The sequence below is a fragment of the Erinaceus europaeus genome, chromosome 6, assembly GCF_950295315.1.
Source record: "Erinaceus europaeus chromosome 6, mEriEur2.1, whole genome shotgun sequence".
NCBI classification, from domain to species: Eukaryota; Metazoa; Chordata; class Mammalia; order Eulipotyphla; family Erinaceidae; genus Erinaceus; species Erinaceus europaeus.
The window spans coordinates 43,613,780-43,637,592 of record NC_080167.1 but is presented as its reverse complement, the minus strand read 5'-3'; the positions used below and the strand labels follow the sequence as shown (position 1 = coordinate 43,637,592).

At 41.4% G+C, this 23,813-nt stretch overlaps 1 protein-coding gene and 1 pseudogene across 3 annotated transcripts in view; both read right to left on the bottom strand.

Annotated features, from left to right (window-relative positions):
* The window catches only part of SCCPDH (saccharopine dehydrogenase (putative)), a 32,591-nt gene extending 16,635 nt beyond the window's left edge, over positions 1-15,956 (bottom strand). For 2 of the 3 annotated variants that reach the window (XM_060192106.1, XM_007534592.3), the window contains exons 1-4: positions 15,575-15,956; positions 12,905-13,017; positions 2,955-3,035; positions 789-918 (exon numbers count right to left, since the gene is read on the bottom strand). In XM_060192106.1, the coding sequence (XP_060048089.1) occupies positions 789-918; positions 2,955-3,035; positions 12,905-13,017; positions 15,575-15,764 (514 nt within the window). In that variant the 5' untranslated portion in view covers positions 15,765-15,956. The remainder of the gene's footprint in view (positions 1-788; positions 919-2,954; positions 3,036-12,904; positions 13,018-15,574) is intronic. The other variant, XM_016193153.2, reaches the window with a different exon arrangement.
* A 5,013-nt stretch (positions 15,957-20,969) lies between these two features.
* On the bottom strand, positions 20,970-22,856 carry LOC103124159 (N-acetyltransferase ESCO2-like; annotated as a pseudogene).
* Positions 22,857-23,813: the final 957 nt, after the last annotated feature.

The window sequence follows — 23,813 nt, the reverse complement described above, 5'->3', positions numbered from 1 at the left end:
TTCCCTTTCTTTGTACTATGTTGGGTTTTGATTTCAGAGTTAACATTTTATTTTTTCTTTAATTTCTTATTATCTTTATTTATTTGAGACAGCCAGAAATTGAGAGAGAAGGGGGTGGTAGAGAGAGAGAGAGAGACAGAGACACAGAGAGACACCTGCAGCACTGCTTCACCTCTTGCAAAGCTTTCCCTTTGCAGGTGGGGATTGGAGGCCCGAACCTGAGTCCTTGCACTTTTTAATGTGTGTTCAACCAGGTGCGCCATCACATCAGCCCCTCCAGAGTTAACTTTTTAATATGAACTGGAATAATTTATAGTTTTTAGTTTTTATTTTATCTTTTTTTCCCCCCTCCAGGATATCACAGGGTATCACAAGCTTGGTGCTAGTATGAATCCACAGCTCCTGGAGGCCATTTTTTCCTTTTTATTGTATAGGACACAGACAAATTGAGAGAGGAGTGGGAGATAAACGGGGGGTGGGGGTAGATAGTATAATGGTTATGCAAAGAGACTCTCACACCTGAAGTTCCAAAGTCAGGCAAGAGAGTCTCTTCGCATAACCATTATGCAATCTACCCCCACCTGAAAGGACCCTAATTTGATTCCCTGAATAGCTAGAGAGCTGAGCAAAGATCTGGATTTAAGAAAGAAAAAGTATATATTTTCAAATTACCCATTTTAATTATGTTTCTTTTACAAACTAGATTTTTTTTTTTTTGTCCATCACAATTACAAACATGACATCTTTCTATGGGTAAGTTCAATGACTGCTTATTGATCGATAATTACCATTCATTTTATTTTTAGTATATATTACTCCCAGATCTGCTGGAATGGAGTCAAAGCCACAGCTTCCAATGATATAAACTCCTTTTGCTGCAGCTTTTTCATGATACTTCCAAGCCATTAGTTCCAGAAACTGAAAATTAAGCCAAAAGAATTTTATCAGAGCTGTATTTATACCAATATAAAATGATTTACCTTTAGAGACAAAGCAACTAAACTTTGAAAATGCTAACTAATATGGCTTTGTAGCAAAGCATTAAAATGCTTTTCACCTACTTAGCAAAACTTAGTATATAGCTACTATTGTGCTGCATGGTACAAAAGATATGCTAACCTGACTCCTAAATGTAAATGCAGTACATACTATGAAAAATTAAATATTGAAAAATATGCAGAAATAAAACTTACCCCAAATCAATCATATGTTATCCAAAATGAACATCATTACAGACATATAATAAAAAGAGAGAATGGTAGGAAATAAGGGGACTCACGAGGATATGTCTGTTCTGTTCTAATCTTTTGCTTGTTTCTAAAACTATGATTTAATGTTAAGTTTTACCAAAAAAAAAAAAAGTTTTACATTTACTAAAAAACTAAACAGTAGAGAATTCTCAAGCACCCTGCACTCATTTCACTATTATTACATACTTTATATATTAGTACTTGTTGCAACTACAGCCAATATTGAGACATTATTATTAACTAAGGTTCATACTTTATTAAGATTTAATTAGGTTTCACCCAGTGTCTTTTTCTGTTCCAGAATCCCATCCAGGACACCTCATTATATTTGGTCACTGTGTTCCCTTAGGCATCTCTTAGCTGTGACAGTTTCGCTCTCCTTATTTCTGATGATCTTGAAAGATATATATATCTTTTATAACATAATCTTTCATGTTATAAACATAAAAGATAAACATATATATTTCTACCTATCAGCTAGAGACAGAAGATAGAAGTGGGGGAGTGGCAGCTGAGCACCTGTCACCATGCACAGGGACCTGAACTCAAGCCCTGGCTCCCCCCTGCAGGGGAGGAATCTTCAAGAATGGGGGAGCAAGTACTACAGGTGTCTCCCTATCTCTCTGTACACACACACACACACACATTTCCCCCTTCCATTTCAATTCAAAAAATTGTCATCAGGAGTAATGGATTCACTGTGCAGGCATCGAGCCTCAGTCATAACCCAGGTGTAAATTAAAACAAACAAAAACAAAAAACAAAAAATGAGGAGTTACATTCCCCAATTCTTGAGAAGAGTCAACAGAAATTATCTGAATTATCCTATATAGATTTTTGTCTCTTCTCATTCTTTTGCTTATAAAAAAATTTTTTTCTTTTTTTTTTTTTTTGCCTCCAGGGTTATAGCTAAGGCTTGGTGCCAGCACTATGAATCCACTGCTCCTGGAGGCCAGTTTTTTTTTCACTTTTATTGGATGGGACAGAGAAATTGAGAGGGGAGGGAGAGAGACATAGAGACACCTGCAGACCTGCTTTACCACTTGCAAAGCTTTAATTCCCTATGAATTAGGGAAAGATGGTACCTATTATATAAGAATGTTGAAAGTTATATAAAATGTTTAACATAGTTCTGGTATATGTTAAATATTCAATAAACATAAAAGCAAAAAAATTTAGATTGAAATAATTTTACATTAATTTTTCTTTTTCTTTAAAGATTTTATTTATTTGTTTATTTATTTATGAGAAACATAGGAGGAGAGAGAAAGAACCAGGCATCACTCTGGTACATGTGCTGCTGGGGACTGAACTCAGAACCTCATGCTTGAGAGTCCGATGGCCCATCCACTGTGCCAACTCCCAGACCACTTAATTTTTCTATAATATAAAGGTATCCGAATTTACAAAAGAAATTCATAATGAAAATGTTACATATGTGAGTTTCTGAGAATTATATATAGCATATATTATTGTAATTAATGTCATGTATAATAAATACACAGTGGCTATAAAAGGAGCACATCATATATACAATGGACCTAAAAAACAAAAAAAGAAGAAGTTGTAGGGAAGAAAAAAATTCAAGAAATCTGAAGACCTTACCACAGTGCTCTCTTTCAAGATGCAATGGAATACCATGTCTACACAATCAGAAGGATCACCTATTTGTAAAATATGTTTCAACTCTTTCACTTCACATACCTGAGGTTCTCCAGAGATATCAATACAGCTAGTTCCATTTTCAATGCATGCTTTTACTACCGGTTCTCCATAAAATCGATACTAGGGGATAAAGAAAACCAATACTTTACTTTTACTTAGAAAGTTTAAATAAATGAAATACACTCAGTTTTGGAAGCACTATTAGCTATTAAGAAATTAAATATTTGGGAGTTGGGTGGTAGGGCAGGGGAGTTGGGTGGTAGTGCAGCAGGTTAAGTGCAGGTGGCACAAAGCGCAAGGACCGGCGTAAGGATCCGGTTAGAGACCCTGGCTCCCCACCTGCAGTGGAGTCGCTTCACAATCAATGAAGCAGGTCTGCAGGTGTCTATCTTTTGCTCTCCCTCTACCTTCCCCTCCTCTCTCCATTTCTCTCTGTCCTATCCAACAACGATGACATCAATAACAACAATAATAACTGCAACAGTAAAACAAGGGCAACAAAAGGGAATAAGTAGATAAAAAAAATAGAAAAAAAAAGAAATCAAATATTGGGTCAAGTAGATGGCATGGTAATTTATGCAACAGACTTTGTTTTTACTTATTCCCTTTTGTTGCCCTTGTTTTTTCATTGTTCTAGTTATTACTGTCATTGTTGTTGGAGAGAGAAGGGGAAGAGAAAGATAGACACCTACAGACCTGCTTCACCGCCTATGAAGTAACTCCACTGCAGGAGGGGAGCCGGGGCTCGAACCAAGATCCTTACGCAGGTCCTTGAGCTTTGCGTCACCTGTGCTTAACCCACTGTGCTTCTGCCCAATTCCCTAGACTTTCTGTTTTTAATACAGAGAAAGAGACTATAGCACTGAAACCTCCTTCAGTGCAGTGGGCGGCCAAGCTTGAACCTGAGTTGCACACATGGCAAAGCAGCCAACTGAGCTATTTCACTGGCCCTGCACATCAGATTTTCAAGAGGTCCTGGGTTCAACCCCTGGCACCACCATAGGCCAAAGCTGGGCAGTGCTGTGGCAAAAAAACCAAAAAACAAAAACATTGTGTGCCTGTGTGTGTGGTGTATATGCGTGTGTATAATAGGCTAAAGATAAACTGAGAAAGTTACTGCATTGTACTACCATTCACAGTACAATAGAAAAAGGCGTGATAAAATTAGAGGATTCTGTGTTTAGAAGTGACTCATTTGAGTTATGAAGAGTAAAGATGTGCCAGGAAGAAGAATCTAGATAAAGAAAAGGTTGTGGGGGCTGGGAGGTGGTTCACCTGGTAAAGCACGCATACACTGGGGCTCAGGTCCCTGGTCCTCATATGCATGGGAGAAATTTCACTAGTGATGAAGCAGGGCTGCAGGTATCTCTCTCATTTTTGTCTTTCTATATAAAAAAAAAAGGCCAGCAGCAGCAGTCTAGTCATAACGAAGGTACTCAGCCCCAGAAACAACTCATGTGAAAAAGCTTTTTTGTTGCCCTTGTTGTTTTATCGTTGTCCTGGTAATTACTGTCATTGTTGCTGGATAGGACAGAGAGAAATTGAGAGAGAAGAAGACAGAGAGAGGGAAAGAAAGATAAACAGCTGCATACCTGCAGCACTACTTGAGAAGCAACCCCCCTGCAGGTAGGGAACCAGGGCTCGAACTCGGATCTTTAAGCCGGTCCTTGCGCTTCACACCACGTGCACTTAACCCGCTATGCTACCACCTGAACCCCCAAAAAGCAATTTTTTAATTAAAAAAATTTAAGTAATGGGACTGTTAGGCCGCCAAAATAGCTCATTTAGTGTGCTTGCTTTTTCATGCACACAACCTACTTTTAAACAGGGCCCCATATACCTTTCTTTGCTAAAGAAGTTTTGCTACTATAGTGCCTTTCTGTCTCTAGATCAGAAAAAAAGTTGGTTTTATGTGGTAGCCCCAGGGACAATGAATGAATAAATGAATGAATGAGCAATAAAGGGAAGAAGGGAGGGAGGGATAAGAAAAGAAAGGGAAAGAAAGAGAAAGAAGCAAAGAGGAAATGAACGAGACTGTTCAGGATTCTTGGAGCATGAAGTGGCTTATAGGGAAGTAGGGTGAAGGTCTGGATACAAACACTTGGGCCAGATAGGAAAAACCAGTGAGTGGCATGTTACCATTATTATTTTAGATTATTTATTGGATGGAGACAGCCATAAATTGAGAGGGTAGGAGGAAGTAGAGAAGGAAAGAGACAGACAGACCCCTGCGGGGTAAGGTCTTGAACCCGGGTTGAGTGTCATGTTATCAAGATTGAACTTTGTCAGAAGTCGGGCGGTAGCACAGCGAGTTAGGCGCACATGGCGCAAAGCGCAAGAACAGGCATAAGGATCCCGGTTCAAGCCCCCAGCTCCCCACCTGCAGGAGGTTGTTTCACAGGCGGTGAAGCAGATCTGCAGGTGTCCATCTTTCTCTCCCCCTCTGTCTTCCCCTCCTCTCTCCATTTCTCTCTTTCCTATCCAATAATTACATCAATAGCAACAACAATAATAACTACAACAATGAAACATCAAGGGCAACAAAAGGGAATGAATAAATAAAATAAATATTTTTTAAAAAAAGATTGAACTTTGTCTTTTTTTTTTGTTATGAGGCTCTTCTAGATGATTTTAAATAGCACAGTGGTGTAAGATTTATAGTGCAGACATATGATACAAAAATAAAATTTATGGGGGAGTCGGGCTGTAGCGCAGCGGGTTAAGCGCAGGTGGCGCAAAGCACAAGGACCGGCATAAGGATCCCGTCGAACCCCGGCTCCCCACCTGCAGGGGAGTCACTTCACAGGCGGTGAAGCAGGTCTGCAGGTGTCTATCTCTCCTCCTCTCTGTCTTCCCCTCCTCTCTCCATTTCTCTCTGTCCTATTCAACAACGACAACAACAATAATAATTACAACAATAAAACAACAAGGGCAACAAAAGGGAATAAATAAATAAAATAAATATTTAAAAAAATAAAATAAAATAAAATAAAATTTATGGCAGGTAAAAAATGATGAAGAACAAAACTAGGGGAAGAAAGTTATCCTAAAGATGAAATAAATACATTTTTTAAAAAAGCAAAAAAAAGATTGGATTTTCTGATTAGCTGGACATATGGGTCAACAGCTAGTAGTAGTATCAACCTAAATAAAGAAAAATAGGAAGGAAAGGAGGTCTGGAGGTTGGATTTCATTTTGGGTAGAGAGGATATGTTAAGTTTGTTTGATATTCCATCTCCCAAAGTATTTGTTGTTCAAACTCAAGAAATTAAAACAGTGATTTCTTTCCCCCAGATAGGAGCAAATTATGACTCTAGACTAGCAGAGTTAATATTTTGATGTGGACAGCCTGGGTTTGAATCCCAGGACCATGAGGAAGTACCATGACAGCAGGTCCACCCCTCCCTTTAAAAAGAAAATTAATTTTAATTTTTTAATTTATTTTCTCTTATGTAGCCCTTGTTTTTTTATTGTCTTTGTAGTTATTAATGTCATCGTCGTTAGATAGGACAGACAGAAATGGAGAGGAGGGGAAGACAGAGAGGGGGAGAGAAAGATAGAAACCTGCAGACCTGCTTCACTGCTTGTGAAGCGCCCCCTACAGGTGGGGAGCTGGGGGCTTGAACTGGGATCCTTCTACCGGTCCTTATGCTTCACGCCATAGGCGCTTAACCCACTATGCTACTGTCCAACTCCCTTAAAAATTTTTTTTATCATCTTTATTTATTGGATAGAGACAGCCTGAAATTGAGAGGGAAGGGGGGTGACAGAGAGGGAGAGAGACGGAGAGACACCTACAGTTCTGCTTCACCACTCGCAAAGATACCCACTGCAGGTGGGGACTGGGGGTTTGAACCCGGGTCATTGTGTAATGTAATGTGTGCACTCAACCAGGTGTGCCCCTGCCCGGCCCCTCTCCCTATCTCAATGAAATAAAAAGGATGAAAAAAATCAAAATGGGATGGGTGAAATTGCACATGTATGAAGTCCCAGCATGAGATACAAAAAAAAAGAAAAAGAAAAAACTAAAATGGAAAATCATAATGTTAAATCGATTTTGCCACAATGATTGTAATCTTTATTTTTTTGCCACCAGGGTTTCCACTGGGAGTTGGTGCCTGCATGAAGAATCCACTGCCCCTGGTGGCCCTTTAAATTTTTTTTTTTTATAGCAACAAAGAGAAATTGAGAGGGAAGGACAAGAAATACCTGCAGCACTGTTTCACAGCTCATGAAGTTTCCCCCTGAACTTAGCAGGGGCAAGTAATGGATGTGTTCTACTGGGTACATAGCCACCTGGCTCCAATAACAAATTTTAAATACTGGCTCAGACGAGGCTGGGCAGTGGTGCATCTGGTTATGTGTACATGTTACCATGTGCAAGGACCTTAGTTCAAGCCCTGGCCCCCTACCTGCAAGAGGGAAGCCTCAAAAGCGATGAAGCAAGTATTGCAGGTGTTTATCTCCCTTTCTATCTCCCCCTTCCCTCTCAATTTTTCTCTATCCTATCAAATAAAGGAAAAAGAAGAAGAGAAAAAGGAAAAAAAAATTACCATCAGGAGCAGTGGAGTCTATGGAGGCACAGGAACCAAGTCCCAGCAATGACCTTGATGACAATTAAGGAAAAAGAAAAAAGGGAGTCGGGTGGTAGTGTAACGGGCACGTGGCGCAAAGCGCAAGGACAGGCATAAGGATCCCAGTTTGAGTCCCTGGCTCTCCACCTGTACGGGAGTCACGTCATAGGCGGTGAAGCAGGTCTGCAGGTGTCTATCTTTTTCTCCCCCTCTCTATCTTCCCTTCCTCTCTCCATTTCTCTCTGTCCTATCTAACAAGGACAACATCAATAACAACAACAATAATAACTACAAATATGGGAGTTGGGCGGTGGTGCAGCGGGTTAAGCGCAGGCGGTGCAAAGCGCAGGACCCGCATAGGGATCCCAGTTCGAGCCCCCAGCTCCCCATCTGCAGGAGAGTTGCTTCACAGGCGGTGAAGCAGGTCTGCAAGTGTCTATCTTTCTCTCCCCTTCTGTCTTCCCCTCCTCTTTCGATTTCTCTCTGTCCAATCCAACAACAACGACATCAATAACAACACTAATAACTACAACAATAAAACAAGGGCAACAAAAGGGAATGAATAAATATAAATATTTTTAAAAATAACTACAAAGACAATAAAAAAGCAAGGGCAATAAAAGGGAAAATAATAAAATATAAAAAAACTTAAAAAAGAAAAAAAAACTCAAGAGTGCAAAGCAGAGGAGTATCTATCTAGGAGATTCCCAGTATTTACCGTAGAAAAAAAGATGAGAGGAAAATGAGATAAAGCTGTCAGACTAGTAGAAAACTAAGGGCAGAATTCAAAAGCCAAATTAAGAGAGAAAAGAGCAACCTGCTGCGGACCACATATAGAGGTGTGATGAGATTAGGAACAAGAATTGATGACTTCAGGCCAGACAATAGCTCACCTGGTAAAGAGTGCACTTTTCATGTGCAAGGACCTGGGTTCAAGTCTCTACCACACAGAAGTAACACATTGGGGATACTTTGGTGGGTTAAGCACACGTGTCGCAAAGGACAAGGACCAGTGTAAGGATCCGGGTTGGAGCCCCCAGCTCCCCACCTGCAGGGGAGTCGCTTCACATGTAGTGAAGCAGGTCTGCAGGTGTCTATGGTCCTCTCCCCCTCTCTGTCTTCCCCTCCTCTCTTGATTTTTCTCTGTCCTATCCAACAAGGGCAACAAAATGGGAAAAATGGCTTCCAGGAGTAGTGGATTTATAGTGCAGACACCGAGCCCCAGCAACAATCCTGGAAGCAGAAAAAAAAAAAAGTAACATGGTGGTCCAGGAAGTGGCTTAGTGGATAAACCATTGGCATATCAAGCATGAGGTCCTGAATTCAATCCCAGGCAGCACATGTACCAGAGTGATGCCTGGTTCTTTCCTATCTTTCTCATGAATAAATAATTTCTTTAAAAAAAAAAAAAAGAAAAGAAAAGAAAAGAAAAGAAAAAGAAGAAGTAACATAGTAACATGTACAGAGCCCAGGTGGTAGTGCACAGGGCTAGACACACACATTACAGTGGGTAAGGATCCCCACTTGCAGGGGGAAAGCTTCACAAGTGGTAAAGAGGGACTGCAGGTGTGTGTCTGTCTCATTCTCTCTATCTCCCCCTCCTCTCTCAATTTCTCTGTCCCTGTCTAATAATAAACAAATAAAAGTATTTTTTAAAAGAAGTACCAAGTACAAAAGGAAGCTTCACAAGCAATGAAGCAATGCCATAGTGTCGTCGTCGCCCCCCCCCCCCCATGTTTATCTGTGCATTAAGGGGGAAAAAGTCATGGCAGAATTCCATAGGTATAAAGCCCTAGCAACAAAATTTTCAAAAAGAACTGATGACTGGATTTGGCAGGATAGAGACCTTGGCAGTTCCACTGAAGCAGTGAGAATAAAAACCCAAGGAGAGTAGTTTAAGAGTAGAAGATAAAGTAGAGATCCTAAGTACAAAGAATTCTTTCAACTAGTTTTGTTACAAAGAGGCACAGAGGGCTGAAGAGACCACATAGTGGCTATGCAAAAAGACTTTTATGCTGGAGGCTCTGAGACCCCAGGGTTCAGTCCCCAACAACACCATAAACCTGAGCTGAGAAGTGCTCTGCTCTCTGTCCCTCTGTATGTCTCTCATTGTCAAAAAAAAAAAAAAAAAAAAAAAAAAAACCACTTAAATTGGGAGTCAGGCGATAGTGCAGCAGGTTAAGCGCACATGGCGCAAAGCACAAGGACCGGCATAAGGATCCCAGTTCGAGCCCCCAGCTCCCCACCTGCAGGGGAGTCGCTTCACAGGCGGTGAAGCAGGTCTGCAGGTGTCTTTCTCTCCCCGTCTTCCCCTCCTCTCTCCATTTCTCTCTGTCCTGTCTAACAATGATGACATCAATAACAATAATAACTACAACAACAATAAAAAAAACAACAAGGGCAACAAAAGGGAAAATAAATAAATATTAAAAAATTAAAAAGAAAAAAACCCACTTAAATTAAAAAAAAAAAAAGAGGCATAGGAAAAATGTAATGACTGGTGACTCCGATGGCAGAGCATCAAGTTAAGTGCAAGTAGCCTGAAGTGCAAGGACCAGCGGAAGGATTCCAGTTTGAGCCCGGGCTTCCCACCTGCAGGGAGTCACTTCACAAGCGGTAAAGCAGGTCTGCAGGTGTCTCTCTTTCTCTCCTTCTCTCTGTCTTCCCCTCCTCTCTCTCTGTCTCTGTCCTATCCAACAACAATGACATCAATAACAACAACAATAACTACAACAATAAAACAACAAGGACAACAAATGGGAATAAATAAACATTAAAAAAAAAAGAAAATGTAATGGCTGGAAAACTATCTAAAATTAACAGAAGTTTTTATTTAAGCAATTTGATGTTGACAAAAATAATCCAATCAAGCGTGGAAATCTGGTAACAAGTTTTGTTAAATTACCACAAACAGGAGCAGGCACAATTTTCCCCTGCAACAAGTGCATAAGAAGACCTGGTAGTGGCAGGGAAGACAACATAACGGTTATGTAAAAGACTCTCAGGCCTAAGGCTCTAAGGTCTCAGGTTCATCCCCAGCAACAGCATAAGCCAGAGCTGAGTAGTGCTCTGGTCTTTCTATCTTTCATTAATATAAGATAAATAAAATATTTTTAATTATCTAAAAAGAGAAAGAAGTGGAAGAAGATCTGGTGGTATACAGATGAAGTTCTGTTCCGACCACTTTTATTTTCACAGTGAAGTAAAGTTAAATCATCAGATAAGAATGAGGAGAGAGGGAGGGGATGTCAAAAGTATAGCAAAAAAAGAAAAGAGGGGAAAAAAAGCAGCAGCAGAAGTTATAAAACTACTGCTTCAGAAAACAGAAGAGGGAGCTCCAGTAGCGCAATCGGTTAGCGCGCGGTACTTTACAGAAAACAGAAGAGAAAAGGGGCAGAATCGCTGGGAGATCCCTCCCACATGAGGCCTGTAACCACACATTTAAATTGGGACCAGCCAGCTTCGGGATGTGCTGTTATTCAATCACACCGAGTTCCTTGTGTTCAGATGAAGAGAGTGAGAATAGCCAGAGTTGGATTTTTCCAGAGTTCTGGAGAGAGAGAGGCAGAGAATTGACTGAGGATGGAAATATAGATATAGACAAGTATGAAAGTGACTACAGAACCAGACCAAAGAATCTAAGCTTATATAATTAGAACTGAGAGAAGGGTTAAGCACACATGGCGCAAAGCAAAAGCGCAAGGACCAGCGTTAAGGATACTGGTTTGAGCCCCCAGAGCACTTGGCAGAGGAGTCGCTTCACAAGTGGTGATGCAGGTCTGCAGGTGTCTATCTTTCCCCCTCTCTGTCTTCCCCTCCTCTCTCCATTTCTCTCTGTCCTATCCAACAACAGCAGCTATAACAACAACAACAAGGACAACAAAATGGGAAAAATGGCCTCCAGGAACAGTGGACTGTAGTCTTGGCACCAAGCCCCAGCAATAACCCTGGAGGCAAAAAAAAAAAAAACCTGAGAAAACTAAATAAGGAACTTTAAAGAAAATTTATTATTAACATAAGAGTAGGGGGGAGAGCCAGAGAAGACTCTGGTGCATGTGATGCTGAGGACTGAACTGAAGAGCACATCAAGCTTTCAAACCCGACCGACACTCCAGCCATTGTACCACTTCCCAGGCCACACTAAGCAACAATTTAAAACACATTTTTACTCAGTGATAATAATAAATAATAAAAATAAATAAATTGGGTGGGGGTAGATAGCATAATGGTTATGCAAACAGACTCTCATGCCTGAGGCTCCAAAGCCCCAGGTTCAATCCCCCGCACCACCAAAAGCCAGAGCTGAACAGTGTTCTGGTAAAAATAAATAAGTAAATAAATTAAATTAATCTTTTTCTTTCATTAAAAACTTCTTTTTCCTTAATTTTTAATTTTTTTTTCCTTTTTTTTTTTTTTTGTTGCCAGAGCACTATTCAGCTCTGGCTTATGGTGGTGCAGTGGACTGAACTTGGAACTTTGGAGCCTTAGGCTTGAGGGTCCATCTGCATAACCATTACGCTATCCACCCTTTGGCCTTAAAAACAATTCTTACCAACAGTTTTCAAAGTGTTTAGTTTCCAAGTCCTTTACCAACTGCGATGGCCTCCTCCAATCAGTGAATGTCACCAACATTTACCTCACTAAATAGACCAAAAGTATCCTTTCACATTCAGTAACAAAGCTGGTGGTTCTACAGATAAAATATACGCTAAAGCCAACAACTTCTCACTTGTACCACACCCACCCTGGGCTTGGCTAGTTTACACGGCAAGCTTCCTACTCGGGTACTGGAACCACTTCACAGCTTCCCACGATAAACAATCCTATTGTTCTGTCTCCCCAGTGGACAGTAAGCTCCACAAGAAATTTTTACTTTTATTCATCATTATGTCCCGAACACCTAGATTAGTGCAGTTTACATTTGCTACATATTTACTGAATATACTGATAGTCTGTTTTTTTGTACAGTTCTGACACATCTATCTGAGGGCAGAGGTAGATAGCATAATGGTTACACACATGTCTCTGGACAGAAATGTATTATGTAAATAAAATGTGCAGAGGTTCACATACTTTTTTTTTCCCACTTAAAGGGCACAAAGTTTTTAAAAAGGGAGGGGGGCAACTACAGCTATAACCAATAATGAAACCACATATTTCTTGTGCATCTCAGAGTCACTCTCTGAGGACACTTTGGTCAGACCCATATTTGTGCTCCTTGTAAGAAATGAAAATCCTTCCCAGCCCACGCACCAAGAAACAAAACAAAAACAAAAACCCTCCTCATATGCAGTTAAGGCTCTGAAGCAATTCTTCCATCCGCTGCCCTTATGATCCTCTGGAATATAAAACAGCAAGTTCTCCTAGAAATGAATGGATTGTTTGTTTTGAGGTAAAAGAGAGCTGAATACTTACTGGCCCTACACAATTGAGGACAACTGTTGCCTGTTTAGCCATTTCATCCAGTGAGGCTGGATTGTTGATGTCACAAACTATTATTCCAACTTCAGATGATAGTGTTGGTCTTCCTAAAATAAGAAATAATCCATATTAAACAAATACTCCAGTCAGTATTAAATCTCCCAAAACTTCTTAGAGAGCCAGCAAATTTACTATGTTTAAAACTTACTGTTCCCCTCAAAAGATCAAACTACTTTTTTTAATTTTTAGTATTTATTTTTCCCTTTTGTTGCTCTTGTTTTTTTTATTGTTGTTATTGATGTGTTATTGGATAGGACAGAGAGAAATAGAGAGGAGGGGAAGACAGAGAGAGGGAGAGAAAGATAAGACACCTGCAGACCTGCTTCATGACTTGTGAAGCGACTCCCCTGTAGGTGGGGAGCCAGAGGCTGGAACCCAGATCCTTAGGCTGGTCCTTGCGCCACCTGCGCTTAACCCACTGCACTACCGCCCGACTGCCAGATCAAATTATTTTTAACCAGGTAATTAGGGGGGGGGGAAAGGGCAGTTATAAAAAAATGAGTTGGGACTAAAAGTTACTAAAAAACATTTCTCAACTTTAAAGAAATAGTAACACAAGCAATGTGTAGAGGGTAATCCTGTGAAAAGTTCTGTGTAATTATTTAGATAATAAGTGGAGGTTTGCACAGTCTTTCTCTCTGCCAAAAATAATATTTTCTTTTTTCTTTTTTTCTTTTTTTTTTGCAATAACCTCCAGGGTTATTGCTGGGGCTCAGTGCCCACACCATGAATCCACTGCTCCTGGAGGGCATTTTTCCCCCTTTTGGTGCCCTTGTTGTGGTTATTATTGTTGTTGATGTCGTTCGTTGTTCGATAGGACAGAGAGAAATGGAGAGAGGAGGGGAAGAGAAAGGCACCTGCAGACCTGCTTCACCACTTGTGAAGCGACTCCCCTGCAGGTGGGGCGCCGGAGGATCCTTAGGCCGGTCCTTGCGCTTTGCTCCACAACCCGCTGCACTACCGCCCGACCCCCCCAAAAATATTAGTTTCTATCAACCACTCAACAATTATATGATACAGTCATAGGGGGTGGAAGAAATTAATATCAACACCGTAAGAAGAAAAGAACATTCTGAAGTGAAATGTATAGCCTAGCTAAGAACACCTGGACTAATAAGAAAAGAGTAATGCAGGTTTCAATGTGTCCAAGTGTATCCCCTATATTAACTTGATTGATGGGTGGGGGTAGATAACATTATGGTTATGCAGACCCTCATGCCTAAAGTTCCAAAGCCCCAGGTTCAATCCCCCACACCACCATAAGCTGAGTAGTGCTCTGATAAAAAAAATAATAAAATAAAAAATAACTTGATCAGGACATTAAAAACGTTGGTATCAGCCAGGGAGAGAAGAAAGTGTTTATGCAGCAGACACATGCCTGAGGCTCTGAGGTCCCAGGTTCAATTCCTGGCACCACTATAAATCAAGAGCTTAGCAGTGTTTTGGTTAAAAAAAAAAAAATAGGCGTAATAGAGAAGAGTAGGTATATATAGAGAAAAAGAAAGGGAGAGGGAAAAAGAAAAAAAAAAAAAGGCAGTATAACCAAGATAGTATCTTGGTTATAAGGGTATCTGTCACAAAAAGTGTTGAATAGTTCTGCTTACATGGTATGTTCCGTACACAAACAAAAATGAAACCCTGTGGAATTGAAAGATAAAGACTAGATAGAAGAATGTGGCATAATTTAACAAATTCTGTCTATAGTACAGGAAATCTGGATGGAAAACAATGAAACTACAAGGCTGCAGAATCTTAAATCAATAGTACCGCCCCCGAGACGGTGGGTGTGTATGGGGGGTGATGGTGGCTGCTGGAAGTGTTTTCAAAATCAACTTAGATGAAGTCCTGACATTTAAAAAGATCTGCTCAAGAAAAATATGACGAACACATGCTGAAAGAAACAAATGTCAATGGGCCAGGTGGAAACACATTCTGTTGGGCGCACATGTTGCCCTGCTCAAGGGCCTGGGTTCAAGCCCCGTCCCCACCAGCAAGGAAGCAGTGCTCTCTCGCTCGCTTTCTCTCTCTCCCTCCCCCTCCCGTATCAAGTTTCTGTCTTTATTCCGGAAATAAATAAATAAACTATTTCTTAAAAAGAAGATGAAAGGAAGAACAGAAGCAAATGTCCAGGGTGGGGGAGCCAGTGAGAGCTATGCAAAAGACTTTCATGCCTGAGGCTCCCAAGACCCCGAGTTAAGGCCGCAAACAGATTCTTAATACGCAAAAATAAATTTAAAAACTGCACATACATGTACACACGCACACACGCACACGTTTGTTTTGACGCCACGACGTTCCTCGTGAATCTCAGCCTTCCCCACCTCCAGAGCACAGGGCGAGCGGGAGTACAAAGGGCCCTGAGGAAACCGAGGCTCTGTTTTTCCATCCATCCAAGAACCCAGAAACCCGCGGCCGCTCAGGGGCCGCTCAGGGGAGGAGCAGGGACAAAACCAGAGTCGCGGTGGTTTCACCGGCGCTCCGAACTAAAGGAGAAACTCGAGGGGCAGCGCGGTGACCCCGCCGCCTCCGCCGCGTCGCCCCGCTCCTCAGCGCCCGGCGGGAGCACAGACGCCCTTCCCGAGCGCCGGGGACCCGCGCCTTTACCCAGCTTCAGCGCCGCCCTCTCCAGCACCCGCAGCAGCTTCTCCCGGCTGCGGCCCGCCACTGCCCACGGCAGCCGGGAGTTCCGCGCCGGGTCCACCTGCTCCCGGGCCACCTCCTCGGTCACGAACTGGCCGGTGAAGCCAGAGGCGCCGAACACCACCAGGTGGAAAGGCCTCTGCTGGGTCGCCATGACGAGCGCACAGCCAGCCGAGGCCTGGGGCGGGCTGAGTCCACGGCGCCTGCGCCTGAGGCAGCGAGCCCAGTACCGGGCGCAGCAACCGCCTCCGCCGTGGCTGTCGCCGCCGCCGCCGCCGCCGCCGCAGCCACCTGAGCGCCGCGCTCCCGACGCCCCGCGCGCCCCGGCGCAAGGGCCCCGGACACGCCCACGGACACGCCCACTCCACCCTCGGTCACGCCCACTCCACCCTCAGCCCCGCGCGCCCCGGCGCAAGGGCCCCGGCCACGCCCACGGCCACGCCCACTCCACCCTCGGTCACGCCCACTCCACCCTCCGCCCCGCGCGCCCCGGCGCCAGGGCCACGGCCACGCCCACTCCGCCCTGCGGCCCGCGCTGCGGGTGCGGCGCCTCTGCGGATGAGCATCCCGGGCCGCGCGAGCTGGCGGGAGACCCATCCTCCGTCCTGGCCTGGCCCCCTACGCGGTTCTGACGGCCTGTGGGGTGGCATCTTCTGGCCTTCCCTTTCCCCGAAGGCGGCTGCAACAGCCGGTTATTATTGTTGTGCCGGGAGGTTTGCGCAAAGCTCGTGAAACTCTGATGACCGAGGGAGGCCGTCCACGCTGACCCCGAGTGCTTGGGTCTGGACGTTACAGTGGAGACCGAGATGGCAGAGACTTTATTACACCGGAGGGCCAGAGCCTGGAATACCCCAGAGAAAGTGCTCGACCCCCAACCTTGGCTTAAACTGCCTTCTATAGTCAATGCCAAGTCTATAAGTACAAGCTAGCCAGCAGGAAGTACAGAAGCAAAATTCAAAAAAATGGTTAGCTCTTGCAGTTACAATTACAGGAGATTTTGCAACCCACCACCATCAAAAACAATGACATTTTCAATGAGCAGATGCATTGTTTAGGGGATGGAATATTTCACTCTACATATGACAGAATAGTCTGACCTAGTTCCGACCTAACTTGTTTCTATACATTTCAATTCTCTTTGTTTTCTACTTCTTATCTACTTTTAATCTGCTTTCTTATCTATTTTTGGTTATATCTCTACTACAAGGGGAGGTCTGAGGAATGCTGCAAGAGAGGGAAGCTGGGTCCTGGGGTCCCCGGCTTCACCCCAGTGTTTAAAGCCCCTAACTCTATCGCCCTGATGTTTGTCACCTCTCAGCTGAGAATTTTCCTACTCTAAACAACATAAAGCACATAAAGTTTCAAGAACCCCAGAGAGTCCCAAACAGAATTAACCCAGACTTAAAGACTCCAAGACACATCATACTTTGAATGAAAATGAATAAGGATAGAGAAAGAATCCTGAAGGCTGCAAGAGAAAAAAAAAAAGTCACTTACAGAGGAAAATGTGAGGACCACTGTTAATCCATATTGTCTAAGGCAGCCAAGAAAAACCTCATAATCCAACTGCTGCAGTACAGCTGCACTTTACCCTTGAAAAACCAGTCTCAACGTTTCTACCTATCAGCAGTTGTTCTGTAAATGGAAACCCTGAAACCCAAAATTTGCTTAACTGACAAAAACTGCCAGGGACTGTGGTCAAATTCCCTGATAAACAGGTCTGAACTTTACGTGACCCTCTAGACCCCCCCACCCCAAGTTCCCCTTCCTGATGTGGATAAAAGGAATCTGTCTGCGTCTCTTCGGAGCTCACATGCCACTATTGGGAAGTGTATGGAGCCCAGGCTTAAGCTTGCTTCAATAAAGGCTCTTTGCTTTGACATGTGATTCTGGCCTCCTCTGTGCAGGAACGGGATTTTAAAATCTGGGCATAACAGAAAACCCATAAGATTATCAGCAGATTTCTCTACACAAACATTGCAAGCCAGAAGAGAATGGCTGTGTGTGTGTGTGTGTGTGTGTGTGTGTGTGTGTGTGTTGCTCAATGAGAAAGGCTTTCAACCAAGGCTACTGTATCCTGCTAGACTGTCATTCAGACTAGATGGAAGCATAACCACCCTCTCAGACAAGCAACAGTTGAAGGAACCAACTGTCTTCAAGCCTGCCCTGAAAGAAGTTCTGAAAGGTCTCTTATAAACAATCACATGCCATATGTGAGAACACTCTAAAACCCTACAATAATGACATTAAATTATCTTGAAGTGAGGAATATCAAAGAAGATCACCTGAAAACACAAGACTAGGACTGCTTTGGGAATCTATCAAGTCACCTTTGAGTGTAAACATGTGTGGCTCACAGACAGAAAGGGGCCTAAGGAGAGATTCCTGGAGCTAAAGTCCGTATCTACTCTCTGTCTTATCCAACAACAGCGGCAGTAACAATAATAACAACAGGGGCAACAAAAATGGGGGAAAAATAGCCTCCAGGAGCAGTGGAATCATAGTGCAGGCACTACAAACAGTTGAAGGAATCAACTATCACCACACCTGCCCTGCAAGAAGCTCTGTGAGTTCTCTTATAAACAATCACATCATCATAAACATGCCATATATCAAAACACTCTAAAAACTACAATAATGACATTAGCATATCTTCAGTCTATAATATCAATAAATGTCAATGGTCTGAATTCACTTATTAAAAGGCACAGAGTAGGAAGATGTATCAGAAAACACAACCCAACCATATGCTGTCTGCACTAAAAGAATGCTGAAGGGAGGAGAAGACACCCCTAAGGCTAACACATACAACTGTGAGTTTCCATTGCTACTGTCCCTCAGAGGCTGGAGCAGCAGTGGGGAGGCTCTGTGCTGACAATGGGGGACAGAGAACTGACCAGGAAGCTCAGGAGAAGATCTACACCCCAGTGGTCTAGAGGTGGGGCTGTATAGTGGGAGCCTTTCCACATTGTTCTCCTGATGAGAACACAGTGAAGAATTGCCTAAGAACCCACAGACTATCAATGGGACTTGTTTAAAAACTCACAGGGCTGGGTAGTGCTGCCCAGCTTGGCTCTGGCTGCCAGCAGAGAAGCTGAATTGAGCCTGGGGCTTTGGATCCTTGGGGCTTGGGAGTCTCTTTTCATAATCTCCCACCCTGCTTTATCTCTTGGTCAGGAGTCTTAATCACTTAATCAAGATTAAAAAAAATTTTTTAAACTACTTATAGGTAAAAATCTCTCAGGCTACCATAGGCTACAAGGAAGGAAAAAAAAAGATGTTTTAACAGCCACTGTGCTTCAACTTGGAGATTGAGATAACACTGAAACAACTTAATGTCCACAACTGTGAACTCTTTAAGTACTTTACTTAGACACAAGTCAATGCAGGTAAGAATGATCAGTGGATTGAAAAGTACAGAGAGGGGGACCTCATAACATACTATATACAATGGTTAAACCAAGAGGAAACATGGGGAGAAATGAACCAGGAAAAAATTCTAGTTGAAAGCCCCCAAAGGAATGAGGACAATATCCAAACACTAATTGAGACATTAGTCACAGGAGTGAGGGAAGATTTTGAAAATAATATAATCAGAAATGGGGAAACAGCAAGTGAGACTCCAAAAGTAAACACTAGCTATCTTGATGTAATTAGAGAGATAAAAGCTGAAATAGCTGAGCTAAGAGCACAATTAGTTGAACAACTAATACAGTATCACAACAGGGCAACAAATAGCTGAGTGTGGAAGTGCAAGGACCAGCATAAAGATCCCAGTTTGAGGCCCCAGCTCCCCACCTGCAGGGTAGTCGCTTCACAAGTGGTGAAGCAGGTCTGCAGGTGTCTATCTTTCTCTCCCCCTCTCTGTCTTACTGTCCTCTCAATTTCTTCCTGTCCTATTCACCAATGATAGCAATAACAACAACACTAATAACAACAAGGACAAAAAAAGGGGAAAAAATAGCCTCCAGTAGCAGTGGATTCGTAGTGCAGGTACTGAGCCCCAGCAATAACCCTGGAGGAAAAAAGAAAGAAAGAGAAAAAGATGGATGAATATGGGATGACAGAAGTTGAAAAACAAGATCAGAAGGGAAAACACTAAGCAGAACTTGGACTGGAGTTGGTGTATTGCACCAAAGTAAGACTCTAGGGTGGGTAGGGGGGAGGGTTTAGGTACTGGAACATGATGGCAGAGGACCTAGTTGGGGTTGTATTTTTTTTTTACAGTGTCAAAAAAAGTTTTAATTAATCATGAGAGCAATGAATAAAATGTTAATAAAATTTTTAAATAAAGTATTTAAAACAATGTTTCCAAACAGCAGTGCAGAAAACAGCCTTAAAATGCATAATTATATTTAACATACATTCTTTTTAGCTTAGGTTTTCCAACTTTGGGATCATGTTAATTTACAGGCAAATGGAAAATGCAGATAGACATATGCTATGAATTATAATATAATCTGAATAACTCCCCCTTCCCCCCTAGAGTCCTATAGCTAAGATAGCAGCTAAATGTTTACAATTAAAACAAAACAAATAGTCACTTTCTCTTTAAATTACCCAGTAATTATACTAGAAAAGCATCTGTATTTAGGGGTATGTTTCCATAATGACACTGTGATCTCTGGTCCACCAGTCTAGGTATTTATTTACTAATTTTGTTTGTAATAACATACATTTTGACAGCACTTTTGACAAATATCTCTGAATAAGAAAGATGTATCTCAGAGATGAAATAAGAACTGAATAGTGTACAATCCTGAGTTATCTAAATCAACTGAATTAAGCTTTATGAGCTTTCTATTCATTTTTGTCACACATCAATCACCAATAACACCTTCTTTAAAGTTGTACAATTCTCACATCAAAAAGAAATGAAACAGCTACCATGTTTAAATATGATGACAAGCTTTTGATCTAAAAAAAATGCAACTATCTACAGAATTCTTTTGCTCTCTATATAAAATATGAAATTTTATTCATTTGTTAACATAGCTTCCAATTACAAATTAGAAATTCAAAACAGTTTGTAAGTATAGGTAAATTCAACTGCTATAGCCAACTAACGCTTTTATGAATAGAATTATCTTTATAAATTGGGGATGGAAATTATTCACCTGGGTTTAAATTTTCCTGTTTGCTTCTGATTGCAAATGAGATAATTTGGAACCAAAAGAGTACATTATAAAAGTGATCAAATTTCTGTGGACAACCACCCTGGTGTTTGGCACTGTACTTCAATAACTTTACTGCAAATTATCTTCCAGTTATAGCTATACTGTGTAGTAAATAAGGCTTCGGGAGTGCTAGCCAGTGTACACCACCCAAAAATTTATTCTTTCTTTAATTCCTAGTTAATTTTCAACAAGTCTAAATCTGGCTTCTCAATGCATGAAAAAGAAGACTGAAGGACATGTGTGTGTCTTATTATTTTATATTTTAATGTTCATATTATATGGAGGGGGTGTCTGAACACATTCATACAAACTATTTTATAGCTGAACCTGATTTTAACTATTACAATTATATACAAGGAAATTTGGGGTGTTACAATACTTGGTTGCAAATAACTTGCCATCTGGGTCAGAAAATGCTATTTCATTAGTGCTGAGGAAACAGCCAAACATGAAGCAATTCCTGACAGTATCTACCAGCCATCTTGCAGTGCGCTTTCTTCTCTTCAGTCTGAAGTCCCAGATTCTGCTTATCCCACATACTGCAGGTTCTGGTACATTTGAACATTGCCAAGCCCTATGACATTCCTTAGAGTTTGAAGATTCTAGGCTAGCTTGTTGAGACAGGGCACGGAAGACCTGTTTGATGGGTTCTGCAATTAGACATCCAACTACTTTCGTTTCATCAGAGATAAAAAGGAAAGTTTTGGTTTTGTTTGGATATTTTGAAACAACTTGCTGGAAGCATAATTCTGCCAACAAGTTCTTGAACATCTTCTACCTTTTTTATGGCATAATTTGGATCATGAGGCAAGACCAACACAATTTTCCTATCCCAGAACTCAGTTACAACTCATTCTTTTTTCCAGCCTGTGTATTTGATCCCCTCTAAAAATCTGTGGTGGTATTGGACATTCTGCATCTCATCTTCAGAGTTAGAAGCAGTATAGATCATGCTACAAGACTTACACATAGTAGTTCCAAAGTGTTTCTGACCTGCATCAATGATGAAATGGTCTTTTGTCTCTTTATTTATATCTCTGGTATTAACACTTTCTGCTTCACATTAGTAGGTATGATAGATCCCACTGAAGACTGTTCTTCAAGTAAAGGTCTCTTTGTATTGACTAAAGACATGCTGAAGATAGGATAGACAATGGAATCAGAAGAAAGTCCATCAGGTCTATAGTCCTTTGACGAAGTTACTTCATCTAATGATTTCTTTATTAATTTCTTTGCATTTTCACTTCTTATACCCAGAAGTTCAATATCCAGTTCCTTTCTAGTAACAAGGCCTTTGCCACCTGCTTCATGTCCAATTTTTTTCTTTCATTGACAGTACCTCCATCAGAATCTTTAATGACTTCGGATTTATTCAGATTTTTCAGATATGACTTTTTTCTACTAACAAAAAATGCAGCCCCACCCTGGAGTGTAACTTGTGGTTTGACTTTTTGGCATAGAACTCGAGGAGCATTCAGGTTTTTTTTCAGCTGGATAGCTGTTCTCTGTCTCTGTAACTGGCTTATAGGCCACTCAATTTTGCTTGGAATTTTTAGAATTTTTCAGTACAGGCTTGGTGTACTTATAACTTGGTTGATATTTAGCAGTTAAACTTTTCTGTGTTTTTTTTTTTTCTTCATCTTCTTGGAACAGACAGGTTTTCTCTGCATTTCTTTTGTCACAATGGATAAAGGTTTATCTGTATCAATAGTTTTTTGACAAGTGGTTCTACTCTCTTTAATCAACTTCCTTTCCAGTGGATTGAGGTACCACTTGTCTTTGTTGTAAAAGGATACAGCAGACACAGCAGATTTAAATGGTGAACTCTGATTTGCTGGTGGTAATCCATTTTCTCTAACTTTGAGTGGGCTGGAAATGAAATGGCCTTGCTGAGAGCTGTGTACCTTTAATTCATTCTCATCACTGCTTTCGCAAATGTGCTTCTTATTAGATGACAACAATGTATTGTCAGTAAAGCCCAAAATTAACTTCTTTGATGAATTGTCTCCTAAAAGATTGTCACTGTTCAAAGAGCACTGCTTCCTTTTCCTTGAAGTGAGAGCTGACATCTTAATTGAATCCCCCAGTCTGTGCGCCCGGCATCCTCTCTCTGCATACCTGGGGTTGTATTTTTATGTGGAAAACTGGGAAATATTATGCATGTACAAACTATTGTATTTACTGTTGACTGTAAAACATAATTCCCCAATAAAGAAATAAAAATCTTAATTCTATAACATCAATAAATGTTAATGGCCCGAATTCACTTATTAAAAGGCAGAGTAAGTTCGGAGCAGAAAACATGCCCCAACCATATATTGTCTGCAGGGATCCCACCTAACTCAACAAGACAAAGACTCTAAGTGAAAGGATGGAAAACTATCATGTAAGCTAACAGACCACAAAAATGGGCAGGAACAGTTATTATATCTGATAATATACTTTAAAATAAAGTAAAAGATAGGGATGGACACTACTTAACGCTTAGAAGATTCATCAACCAAGAGGACTTAATAATTATTAACATTGATGCACCCAGTGAAGGGGTATCTAACTACATCAAACATCTACTGGAAGAGCTACACCAATGTAGCAACAGCAACAGTAATAGTAGGAGACTTCAACATTGCACTCTCTCAACTTGACCAATCAAGGAAATTATAAGGAAGAGAAATAGATAAATAGGGGAAGAAAGAAACTACTGGGATTGATTGAACTGTAAATGTGTGAAGTCTTAGTACAAAAAAGAAATTACCTACCTTCATGAAGACATTCTTTTTTTTTTTTTGCCTCCAGGGTTATTGCTGGGGCTCGGTGCCTGCACCACAAATTCACTGCTCCTGGAGGCTATTTTTTTCCTTTTGTTGCCCTTGTTGTTTTATCGTTGTTGTGGTTATTATTGTTGTTATTATTGATGTCATTGTTGTTGGATAGGACAGAGAGAGAAATGGAGAGAGGAGGGGAAGACAGAGAGGGTGAGAGAAAGAGAGACACTGGCAGAGCTGCTTCACCACTTGTGAAGTGAT